The sequence below is a fragment of the Trachemys scripta genome, chromosome 2 (assembly GCF_013100865.1).
Source record: "Trachemys scripta elegans isolate TJP31775 chromosome 2, CAS_Tse_1.0, whole genome shotgun sequence".
NCBI classification, from domain to species: domain Eukaryota; kingdom Metazoa; phylum Chordata; order Testudines; family Emydidae; genus Trachemys; species Trachemys scripta.
This window is the reverse complement of record NC_048299.1, coordinates 115,649,221-115,662,647: the sequence shown is the minus strand read 5'-3', so window position 1 is coordinate 115,662,647 and position 13,427 is coordinate 115,649,221. Positions and strand designations below refer to the sequence as shown.

The 13,427-nt window shown below is 39.9% G+C and overlaps 1 protein-coding gene across 1 annotated transcript in view; it reads right to left on the bottom strand.

The window, feature by feature from the left end:
* Window positions 1-13,427, bottom strand: part of ANKS6 (ankyrin repeat and sterile alpha motif domain containing 6) — an 81,671-nt gene that overhangs the window by 48,960 nt on the left and 19,284 nt on the right. The window contains 5 exon segments of the mRNA XM_034761465.1: window positions 1,994-2,166; window positions 6,484-6,649; window positions 8,445-8,648; window positions 9,978-10,024; window positions 11,191-11,401. Of these exon segments, the coding sequence (XP_034617356.1) occupies window positions 1,994-2,166; window positions 6,484-6,649; window positions 8,445-8,648; window positions 9,978-10,024; window positions 11,191-11,401 (801 nt within the window).

Here is a 13,427-nt window from a genome sequence, read left to right as displayed (position 1 = left end):
TAGGACCCTAAGTATAGATTAAGGGGGAGGACAGTGTTCTTCTCATGGTAGATTTGAGAATAAAACAAAGGTTATAAAGCTCTGAACAGGGTAGTGGGTCAGACACTCACAGGATTCCTTGCTTGCTACTAAGAGGGAACTGAGGGAAGGTTGTGGCAGCTCCATCCTTTATGCCCTTGCACAAAAGCACAAGGAGGCACAGGGCGCATGCATGGCTTCGATGGACACTGCTATTCCATGGACTTGTGCGTGAGCCACATGTACACCTACATTGGGATCCTCATTGACACACTCTCAGAGAACTATGAGACATATGATTGCCAGACAATGTTACAGATATTATTCCAGTTACACAAATCACAAATGCAGTCCTGTTCCTATTACAGCTTTTTTGGCCTTTTTAGATGAAACGGCATAAAAGATTCTCATTTATACAATCACAGAAGAAAAAAATTAGTGGTTTGGGGGTAGCAGAGGAGAAGTTGAGAAACCTTCCTCTAGATCAATTATAATAATATTAATACAATACTGAATGCTAAAGTAATCCCTGCAAAATGACGTACATATTCTCTCTCTCTCTCTCTGCGCGAATGGTATATCAGTCAATTTGTATCCATTCCCCAGTATTTATTGCAAAAAAAATTCTAATTTTTCAATTAGATTCTCAGGCAGGACCACATCAAAAACTTTACCAAAATCTGAATACTGGGCCTGATCCTGATCACAGACTGGTGTAAATTAAGAAAAACTGTCTTGAAGTCACTAAAGTAAAAGCAATGTGAAACAATTATAACAAGATCACTGGACATAATAGGGTTTAATCTGAATTCCCTCTTTTCACCAAGGCCCCTATTCAGTAAGGTATATCAGCAGTCCCACCGATGTGTTTAAATTTTGGTATGTGCTTAAGTAGCTTGCTGAATTGGGGCTCTGACTCGTGATAGTATTGCAAAAGATCATCAGAATTGTCTGCCACAATTAGCTGTTTATGAACCTTGAGCTTCAGCTGGTCATTTTCCAAGTGTTTACAAATAAATTTCTTCATGAAGCTAAAGCTTAAAATTATATCACTCTGCTTCCCTAGAAAAATGTTTGGGTTATCTCTTGCTTATTACACCAGCTTTTTTCTCTGGCTTCAGTTCAGGAGAGCACTCACACATGTTTTTAAGTCCCACTGGCTTCAAAATTAAAGTTAAGCATATGCTTAAGTATTTTGCCAAATTGGAGCCTTAATTCTTGGAAAGAGCATATTAATTAATTAATTGAGATAGGATATATCTCCTAGAACTGGAAGGGACCTTGAAAAGTCATTGAGTCCAGCCCCCTGCCTTCACTAGCAGGACCAACTACTGATTTTGCCCCAGTTCCCTGGGTGGCCCCCTCAAGGATTGAACTCACAACCCTGGGTTTAGCAGGCCAATGCTCAAACCACTGAGCTATCCCTCCTCCCCATATACTTCACTGCAGCTGCATATCCCATCTTGTGTTACTGTCTTTGTTACAGAGAAAGGATGCCAACATTGCTATTTATTTATTTTTAAATTTCCAGGAAAATGCTGCCTCCTAACCCCCTTTCGTGCATATTCAAGTCTGATTGTGAAAACTTTAAAACTTCGTTCCAAAGAATTAGTTGCTCAGCAGAGTCAGATTCAGGTGGCTTTGCATGCTAAGCAGGCACATGTCAGGCTGATGGTTATTTTCAGGAAATGTATTAAAGTCTGGGCTGTGATTACATTTATTTAAAATGAACCAAGCAGAAAATAAATAAAAACTTCCCTTTATTTTTGCCTGCCTTTGCACAGATTTGTTACTAAGGGAAAGTTTGGTGGAACTGACATGTTTCTACCAGCGTGTTGGACATTCACACATTTTAGTCCATTATATGTTGTGTAATTGTGTTTCCTACCACACATGACTAAGGCATGTTTCATTCACTGCTTTGTTAAGTGTTAGCTATTTTAGCAACAGGAAAGCTTAAAACTCATATATATACCTTTGCAATATGTCCATTGCCAGCTATCTGAGTGTACTGCTGCAGTTCAGGAAGCGTGGATGAAGCAGCTGTGTGGATTGAGCTATATTGCTGGCTGGGTTTCTGTTCAGGTAAGCCTGCTGCTTTTTTCCTTTGAGCAGCAATTTGAGACAAAACACTATCTGCACTGCCACCTGAGGAGGAACCATAAATTAAAAAAAAAAAAAAAAAAAAAGTTAGGTCCAAACAAGCAACATATTAAATAAATTGATATCATTTAAAAAAAATAGATTAGTCCCTAGCCCAACTCCTCTGCCACCCTACACCCTCCAAAAAACCTCAGTGCATGGACAAAAATCTCTCCACAGCAGTGCTGGTAGTCCTTGTAGGAGTTACTGTTTCTTCAGGGGGAAGAGTTAGGCTCCCAGGAAGACCTCATGCCTTTCTTGGATTGGCCTGTGGGGGGCAGGAAAGTAGAAGCAAACAAGCAAGAATGGGAAAATCCACTAAATCCCTGGTCTCAGTGCAAGAATTTCCCACCGTTGCCGGGGAGTGGGAAAGAGAGTTGCAGATACTTTGAAGGCAGCATAGACTTGATAAATGAGTACAGATGTTCCTAAATTCTAATCTTGGCTCTGCTACTGATTCACTGAGTGGCCTTGGGCAATTAACACTTCAACCTTCTGTCTCAGTTTCCCCATTTGTAAAATGAGGACAATAATACTTACCCACCACCTCATTTATCTATTAATCTCTGTACAGTGCTTTGAATGCATGAAGCACAATATAAATGGTAAGCATTATTATCTGAAACTGTTCACCTGTCCACTTATTAATCTACTGGTCCCCAAATCCTGCAGTAGCCCTTAGCGTATCAGGTGTAGCAGAAGCAAAACATATGGGGAGGCAGCCACCACCTTTGGGAAGCATCAAGACAGTGGCAGTAGCCTGTTTTGCCACAGTGCAAGTGAACAGACACCAGGAGAGGGGAAATACTTGAAAGGCTGACAAATGAGGGGAAAGATAAAGCCAGCAAAGACTATCTAAAGCGCTGGAGACAGAAGGCTGAGGGCTGCTCTCCAGGCTTCCAAGAAAGCAGCAAAGAAAAGACTAAAAGGCTGGATGTGGGGGGTCAGCCTATGTGTATCCTTCCATTACTCTTTGTCTCCAGGTTTCGCTAGCTGTTTTGTAATTCCAGCAGGACAGGAGAAGAGGGGGATGCCTGACCAATGAAATTTAACATTTTTCAATTATTTTTATCCAAACTCAAACTTTTTTCTAATTATACATTTCACTGAACTCTAAAGGACAACAGGATCCAGGTACTAATTCCAGATTTATGTACTGCTAACAGAGATGGGTTTGCCCTCTGGACAAAGGGTGTCAAGCATTATAACCATCTTTGAAAATGCTGCCTGGGTTGAGAAGAGCAAGGCTGAAGTGTTTAGTGACACACTAATAGTCATGCTGGTCTTACTATTACTTGTAGTGCCAAAAGGTCCCAGTCAGAACTGGGGCATACTGGAGTTGTGTTTCTCTCTCTGGTGTCAGGTGTGTGCCTGCTGCCTCATTTCCCCCACTGGAGACTGTCTTCCTGGATTAATAAGATGATCTGGTTCTCTGGCCCAACAGTCAAAGTAAAAATTCTCTCCTTCCAGGGCAAATAAGTCCAAACACACAAAAATAGGTGTTTCAGGCTTCAGCAGTCCTTTCCTCCTCACCAGCTATGTAGTCCTTCACCCTTTGACACAGGGGACTTCCTTCTCCCCTTCTATCAAGAGCTGACAATAATCTCCATTGCAGGGATCAGTCAGACTTTGCAATACTTCAGGCTTAACAGTCCTTTTTCTCCTCAATGCAGGAGCTTGCACATGACCTTTCTAGGAGGTGTCTTGTGCCCTCCATTTACTACAGGCCCCTACACCATGAGCAGCAATCTGCTCCAAACCCAAGACTGCCGTTCTCCATTATCGTCCTGTCCCTTACAATGCCTGTCTCTGGCCAGTTCTTGCTCAGGTCTCTTCAGCCAAGCCTCTCACAGGTTTTGTTTCTGTCTCCTTCACAGGGAATTGTGTCAGTCTTGATATATACACCAGATCCTGGAGAGTTTCCCTAATCAGCTGCTACTCTTCTTGAATCTCTCCCCCTACTGACAGCATGAAGCTCTTGATAGGATGCTTCTTCCTTCCCAGGGGCTTGCTCACTTTCAGTTAATGCTCCCTGGACTTGAAGTCCCATGATTCAGCACGAAATTAGGCACTGGTGAGAGATGGGCCTAAATTCTCCTTAAAGGACCAGCTTTCCCTGTAACAGGGTCTTACCGTGTGAGGGGCCCTATGAAGACATAGGGTGAAATTCTGGATCTATGAAAATTAGTGACAAAATTTTCACTGGTTTTAACAGAACCAGAATTGAACCTGAAGAATTTCTTAATATGAAAAGATACAAATGAAGTGAGGAGAAAAGAGATGCATGTAAGCAAAATGATTGAGATGATGACAGAAACACATTTTTAGTTGCAAGTATTTCCTCAAATCCTACTGAGGGGCATTGCCTGCAGACAGGAAAATCACTCAGATGTTTCTGATGAACCCACCAGGTCGCTGGGCTTCTGAAACACATCCATGTTGTTTCTAACACTCTGCTGCTCCTGGTCTTCTCTTCCCCAAGGTGGGAGACCTTTTATAGGCCAGCCCCTTGGGGATTCTGTTGGTGGCCTCCAGGTAGGTATATGGAGGCCACGTTTGTGAGGCGATGCATCCTATTAAATCAACTGAACAGAGATCTACTGGAGTAGGGCTGCTAGACTTCCATCCATATATTAGTTTTGTGGCTCAGCAGATTGGGTGGGAAGAGGTACAGCATAGGGAGAAGCCCATCTAATTCTCAGGTTATAATAAAATATGGGGAGTAGATGCTGCTGTCAGAAGAATTTGGGCAGTGGCAGTAACATTGCAGAGTTACAGAGGGTATCTTTCTTCCCACGGTTGGGGGTTTACACTGTAAACTCTTTGGGGCAGTGACCATCTTTTAATTTGTGTGCACTACCTAGCTTAATGGGGTCCCCAATCCTGATTGGGGCCTCTAGGTAGTACCCTAGTACAAATAATAAAATATATTTGGTAGATGAGGAGAAAACTCTAAAACAGTCCCAAAATCTCCAGTGACCATCTGTTGTTGAACGCAAAAATCATAGCATCCCCCTAGTAAGGCTAGACTTTATCTGAATCAGCAACAGTTCATGAGAACCTGGGGTGGCTAATGCTTGATGCAATGGAGAAGGATTATTCAGCTCTTTTCCACCATGAGCTGAAGTGGTTTCTCATCTATGTGTAGAATGAAAGGGGTGTTTCTATCCACCCTGGATCTGAAATCCCTAGCAATTCCCTCTTGGTGAAAAACACCTTTTACATTCAAGATGAAAATATATGGAAAAAAAACCCAGTCTACAGCTGCAATAATATAACCCCATTGAACTGGGGAGGAAAATGGCAGACAAAAGCAGTATTAATTTTATGGATTTCAAGAGGAGAAAGCAGTATTGCGATCATCCAGTCTGACCTCCTGCATAACAGTGGCCAAAGAATTTCACCTAGTGATACTTGCTAGTTAATGTAGCTCTTTTTGAGATAATCAGTAAAGAATCCTCAGGTGGCTCCAGACAGGTTCATGCCCTTGGGAGGACTGACAGGTGCCAGTAACCTCTGTTCTGTGTCAAAATATTACAAATATATTTCTTTATATTTAGAAAATGAGTTTAATCTTTAGATCCTTTCCAGTGATGTGTATCAAATACATTTCTCAGTGATATGATCTTTTGTTCTGTGTTTTGGGAACCTGTCACATGTTAAACTGCTACAACAGGTTTTGAAGTCAAAATCTTTTCTGGCATGTTAAAATTACCACAATTGCTTTATGAAATATGTATGTTCCTCCATAGAATTAACCCATACTTACACAATAAATATTCTTCAATTTCAGTAGCTTACATTATCCAATGTTATGCGATCATGCTATGAAAGTCTCTACCATAATATATATGAAAATGGGATAAAGCAGACATGTATTTTTAACAGGTTTTATGCCTGGAATGTCTTCTTTTGGATAGGCATGGCATGAATGCTGGTGATTTGATTTTTGTTTCTTTTAATTAAAAAAAATTCAACCAGAAAGAAGTGATACGTGAAAAAAAGACTAAAATTCATGAAAGAAATATTAAGGTAGAAACACATCCTTTAGGACAGCATACCCACTCCTGCAATCTAAGCTGTATGGATGTACCCCAATTAAAGTCACTGAGGTTCCTCAGATGCAGGGTCAGCTTCTGTGGTTCCAAATGCATGACTGGGCTCTTAGTCCCCTACTGTGACTGTCTGTGGTTCATGTTCCAACAAAGTTAATGGCAGTTTTGCAAGCACTTGTGTAATTTCTACCTTACCTGTAAATTTAGATTACCTAGCTGAATCTGTCTTAATGATTTTTATATATGAAATTTAAAAAAATATATCCACCTGATCTATTATGGAGTTCTCCACCATGTCTGTTAATTCCAGCGATGTTGTTGGATCCACCAGAAGAGTGTGGCGAGTGGTTGAAGTTGCTTGAATTTGAGGGAGAAGCAGGTCTTCTTGCAAAGGTTGGCAATTTGACCGGTCTAGTACCTTTGGTAACAGATGTCTAAAAGAGCAAGAAATATATACACCTTTTTTCATTTCTTTCTTGAAGAAATGGCAGATAAAGCTTTAAACACAATTTTACTTACCATAAAGGATAGACTTTCTCTGAGGATCAAAATAGATATCAGAAATGAATATGATTATTTTCTTGAACATTACAAAATCCTAATTCAACAAGGAATAAAGTAATAATATAAAAATAGTCCTCTTCCTCTGATTTTTGAATAAAAATGTCATCAGTATAACATGAGCAATACAAAGGCTCACAATCGGTACATAAAATCACATGTAAAATTTATCTAATACGAAGTCCTGCTCTAGTTTCTCCCATCTTATAAAAACATGCTTGGGCTCATTACCTGCTTCTCTACCATCCCCTTGCCCCTCCACACTAACTAAACTACAACTACTGCTCTCTTCCGACTCCATTCTCAACCCTCTTTAATCCCACTTCAACCTTTTTTCATTCCACAGCAAGTGTTCTCACTAAAGGCTCTAATGATTTTCTGGCCAAATCCTAAAGCCTCTAGTTTTCACCCAGGTGGCCCAGGTTCAATTCCCAGTGTGGGAAGAGTGTAGAGCTTTTGGGGGGAGGTATAGCTCAGTGGTTTGAGCATTGGCCTGCTAAACCCAGGGTTGTGAGTTCAATCCTTGAGGGGGCCACTTAGGGATCTGGGGCAAAATCAATACTTGGTCCTGCTACTGAAGGCAGGGGGCTGGACTTGATGACCTTTCAAGGTCCCTTCCAGTTCTAGGAGATAGGATATCTTCCAGTTCTAGGAAACAGGATATCTCCATTAATTTATTTATTTTATTTTAACTCCATCCACATCCTCCTTGAACTCTTTTACATCAACATCCACTCCTTGAAATTCCATCTTCCAGTGGCTTTTGCAGTTATGTCCTCTTATGGTGGTTCTCCTACCTGTCTGATTGCTCCTTCAGTCTCTGGTTTGGTGGGTCCTTCTCCACTCCTCTAGCCCTTGAGTGAATGCCTCCCCGACTCCATATTTGGCCCTCTTCTGTTTTGCTCCCTCCACACATTATCCACTCATGCTGCTGTCATCTTTATGATGTCTGACTTACAGGTAACTGATTTGTTTTCTTTCAGTTCAGTTGTTTTTCCCCCCCTCTTTCCTTCTTGAACTCACTTCCAACTCAAAGTACCACTGCTCCCCCCAGGAGGCTTACTTTGAGGACTAAACCATCTCACTTAGAATCTATGATCACCTCAGCAATTTGTGACAAACCCATCATAGAATATCAGGATTGGAAGGGACCTCAGGAGGTTATGTAGTCCAACCCCCTGCTCAAAGCAAGACCAATCCCCAGACAGATTTTTGCCCCCGATCCCTAAATGGCCCCCTCAAGGATTGAACTCACAACCCTGGGTTTAGCAGGCCAATGCTCAAACTACTGGGCTATCCCTCCCGCGTTGGTAGAGATGCTGGGGAATGAACCCAGGGCCTCATACATCTTAGTGCTGGAGCTTATTGTATTCAAGGAAAAGTGTGGCATGCAAGCTCTAACTCTACTTATGCTTCTCTTCTTAGGGAAGTATATTCTTCCAGAGTAGCTGAGTTTACAGGGACAAACCATTCTAAAGATATGGAAATTTAAAAAAAACTTGCAATGGAAAATACATGATTCTACAAGTTCTTCTCACAGCTACATGTTGTAAGAATCCAAGAGGACCATCAGTCTGAGGGACAGCTATCAAACTACTGTGTCTTATCAACCAAAATTTCCTGGAGGTAACAATATACAATATTTTGTTGTACAATGCATTCACTTACTATGTCAGAGTTTGCACTGCTGTTAAAATCATGTTTGATCCCGCGCTGTGGCAAGGCAGTCCTCATCTGTTCAGTCTTGCCATCTTTGTTCATTCGCGTTCGGTCAGAATTCCACAGCTCAAAACTTGAAGGAGGTAAGAAAGGAGGAATAACTGCTTTCAGTTTATCACTAGGTAGCCTAGTAAATGGAGCACCACTTCTTAACTGAGAAGAAAAAGAAATTACCTCTTTTTAGAAAGATTTATTTGACTCTAATTATATGCATTTAAAATAGGAAATGAAGCTATGTAGAGAATGGAAGACACTGTCAGAATTAAAGGATGGTGGGGGAGTAAGGGTATTTTAAACAGGCAAAAGAACAATTTAATCAAGACATAAACATATTTGAAGATATACAATACAGAATAACAAACAGAAGCAATGCAAATGACCATTAAAGCTGTGATCATAAACCCTGTGTATGTAATATACTGAACTTGGCTCCCTTAAATGGTGCAAGTTGCCCTGTTAAGTATAAATCTATTTCATTCCTTCCTTTGGGCCTAATCCTGGCTCCCAGTGAAGTCAACAGGAGTGTTAATTAGTCACTTCCAAATGATAAACAGGAGGAGTGACAAAATAAAAACTCTGCAGGTTCCCAGATGAGACCCTGGGAAAGAATGAACAATTGCTTACTCTGTCCCTTTGGGTTCTCCTGGAAAAGAATAAGAAGAAAAACTGAAGTTCTTTTCTACCCCAGTTCCCTCAGTCAACAACACATTGTCCCTCATATCAAATAAATGATTCTCTAAGATCTAATGAAATCAACATGGGTATTTTGACCTTTTACAATTGCCAAGAGGAGGTTATCAACTGAAGATAATGCAGTCTCTAGATTATAACAGAATCTGAAACTGGAGTATAACAAAGGAGAGGAGGAATCTATATTATACCTTTTTTGTAACTTTCTCCAAAAAGTGAAGGTTTTGAGATAGGTTAAAAATTGCTGAAAATGCATGTTCATCATGAATTTTACTATAGTTTACCTTTTTATCTAACAGAACATATTCATTCATGTAAATGGTTGTGAAATAAGTCTGAGTTACATCCCCTACATTTCTTTGCCAAGACATCTCTCTTACACATTCAAATTCTTCCTTAAAACACAATACTTCATGTGGCTTTTCAGCAATAAACCAACTAACCAAGTGATCTCTTTTTAAGTCATTATTGACCATAAGAAGTCCATCCATCAACCAATGGATGGTACTTGCTATAAAAGTCAATATTTACCAAGAGTTACCAATCCATACCACCTGCAATATTGCAGTTATTTCCTGTTCTCACTAAAGAGAAAAAATACAGCAGTTTGGATTCAACTGTCGGGTGATCATCAGCAAATGCTATTTCTTTTACTAATGGGGACACTGTATCATTTGTATGATAATATGAGTGAACTGTGCTGCCTGTCTAATTTGGATTGTAAATATGATTGAGTGGGAGTTGCATGATGTTCTATTCAGTGTTAAGCACATTGACAGCACTGTAACATACCATGGTTGTCAATAATTCATCATCTTTTCCTGCTCTTGTGCATACACCTGAAAAACACATAAAGGATATTTAAAAACTCCAAATGCTTATTCCCAAGGATAACTTTGACAAATGTATTGTATGCCACAACAGTTTCACTCAGTAAATACAATGGCATAAATTTATCCCTCATGCAACTTCATTGACTTCCCTGGCAACGTACCCAAGATGAATTTGGGCCACTGCTGTTTTAATATTTTACATTATAAACTGCAGGGTTCAAACCCACTAACCCCCCTTTTTGTTCTATGACTAACAGGGATGTTAACAGGCCAGTTCACCTTGAATATTCCCTTAGAATATGTGCTAGCTACTTATGCTAAACCCAATGGCTCTCAACCTTTACAGATGACTGTACCCCTTTCAGGAGTCTGATTTTCCTTGCGTACCACCCCCAGGTTTCACCTCACTTAAAAACCAATTGCTTACAAAATCAGACATAAAAATACAAAAGTGTCATAGCACACTATTACTGAAAAATTGCCGACTTTCTCATTTTTACCATATAATTATAAAATAAATCAATTGTAATATAAATATTGTACTGACATTTCAGTGTATAGTATATAGAGTATATTGTCTGTGTGAAATTTTAGTCTGTACTGACTTCGCTAGTGCTTTTTACGTAGCCTGTTGTAAAACTAGGCAAATATCTAGATGAGTTGATGTACCCCTGGGAAGACCTCTGCATGCCCCCAGAGGTACATGTACCCCTGGCTGAGAACCGCTGTGCTAAATTATCTATTCGATCTTGTAGTTAGTTGTGACACTCTTAGTACCTTTCCCAGTCCTGAAGAAAAGCTCTGTGCAGCTCAAAAGCTTGTCTCTCTCACCAACAGAAGTTGGTCCAATAAAAAATATTACTCACCCACCTTCTTTCTCTAATATGAATCTACTGCCCATTTCAAGGGTATTTTCTAGCACACAATAATGACATACATGATATTAAGCAGCTTCCTTCCTGGGTGATGCTAATTATTGTTCAGCAGCAATTACTAACCAAAAACAGTAGAAGTCTGATAAAATAACTCTCTGTGCAGTCTCTTTCCATATACTGCATACTTATTACATGTTTTCATCTGTAGCAAATGCATTACATTAAATATGGTACCATGTAAACTACCAGATGATAAAACACTTCCCATATATATCATATAAGCAGTTCTGACTTTACCACTAGTTTTGATATTTGTGGTCCAAGCTGTTGCAGCATCACAGTTTCCAGAGTTGTTCACATCAGGCTGTGAAGTGGCTTTTATTGTGGAATTCAGAGATGACTCGGGCTCATCAGTAAAAGGCACAGACTGACTGGTGGAAAATCCATGACGCAATGTTTGGGTCAACTTCAGCTTACGGAATCTATTGGACATCCTGTTCCACCATGACTAGGGGGATGAGAAGACAGGACAACTTTGTTCTAACATATAAGTAAAAGAAAAGTTACATTAATTCAGTTTCGCACAAAGCTATAATTCTGGCAAGGAGTTTTAGTGATATACTAGAAGAGTTGACATTAGAGCAGTTTACCAGTGTCACCCAATACCCTAGACCAGGGGTTCCCCTGGGGGTACGCAAGACATCACGGGGGGGTACACAGGAGAAATTGTGTAATGCTGGATTTTATCTATTAATTATTTTATTTATTGCATTTTCATAATAGATTACTCAGATGAAGCTTTAAAACTCCATGGGAATTTGTTATATAAAATATGGTAGTTAATCTACTTCAAGATGTACCAATGAGAGCACAGATACACAGAGACGCTGACATACAGAGCCTTCACCTCTAATCAAGGTATAGTGTGGGTTCAGTTGCTCAGCAACTGTCCAGTCTGAGCTCAGAACTTAGTCAGGGGGTTTGTTTTTGGTTGTATACATAGCACTATAACTATATCTGTATGTAACAGTGAAATATGGATAGATGGCTAAAGACGTGGTGTTAAGAAGAACACACAAAGTATCAATGATGAGGGTTACATGGGCAGCTGGTAGATATGGAAGGAGTTACACAATAAGAAAAGTTTGGGAAGCTCTGCCCTGGACTGAATTGCAGCTATATGTACGGATACAGGTAGATATAGACAATACACATGTATAAAAAATTACAGGTTTGTCTGTGTTAACATGAACATTTGATTTAAAGTATTTTTTAAATTAATAAAAAGTAAAACTAATTTAACATATTATAAAATATAAGGTATATAAAGCTACACTGAAGTAGAATACATCTAAATGAATTAATGAATGAATGAATTTTCAAGCTCCATTTTAAAATCTATCCCTGTCTCCCCCCACATTTTTTCTATCACAGGAAATTAATTGTCAAATTGTGAATTTGAAGGGATGAGATTTACCTCTTGTCAATTTTTGTACCTAGTAAATAGTTTTCCATATTTTTTTCCCCACTATAGTCAAGTTGTCTGTGAAAGCAAAGCATGTGCATTTACTCAGGTACTTTGGCTGGGAAGTTTTAAAACTACAGTGCTAAGTATTTAATCTTCCAATCAACTCACAACTTCATACTCTAACGTCATGCTCTCCAGTATCAAGATCTAGCACATCTTACTGTCATAACATCAATATGTGTGTAAAGTTATTCTATTTTAACAATACACAGATCGCTGTTAAGGTTTTGCATTAGAGCACAAGGTTGATGAAACTGGGATGCGTGTTACCTATTTTTAAAAAATTCTTTGTACTACTTGAGCAAAGGAACTTATTATGGTAGACAGGGCCATCCCTAAGGGGGTGCGGGACCGGGGGTGGAAGTCACGGATTCATCTCTTCGGGGACTGACCTCACCGGCCAATCGCACCGGACGGCAGGGCCTCCCAAAGCACAGGGCTCGGAGCAGTTGCCCCGATTTGCCTTACCCAAGGGACAGCTCTGATTGTATTTTAATACTTTTTCTACCAACATCCATATACTTTTATTGGTGCTTGCAAAAGGATTGAAAGGACTGGAGCTTCAAGGCAAACCCTACAGAGTTTTTTGTAGTAAGCTGGGGACCTGATGAACAGGATACGACAGTTCAGAGATACTAGGAGAAGCGGTGACAGCTAGATTTCTCTGACTACTGTGGATCCTGCAGATCTGGGCAGTTTTAGCCTGGTCACTGTTACAAGGACAACGAGAGGAGGTACTGGGTCACAGTACATCACTTGATGGTTAGTGAATAATTTTATTTTCATAAGGTACATTACACAGCAACATAATGAGCAATATTGTGCAGTTATTAACACCTTCCAAAGGCCTTGCCTACATGGGATAACTGAACAATTGGGAATTAAATTGGTGGGATGGCTCCTCTGTGAGTATCTATGGTGTACCATGTCCATATTAGCCAGGCTGTTTCAGGTACAGCTTTGTCTCACATCAACACTATCACTATACTACACCAGTGCAGTCCAT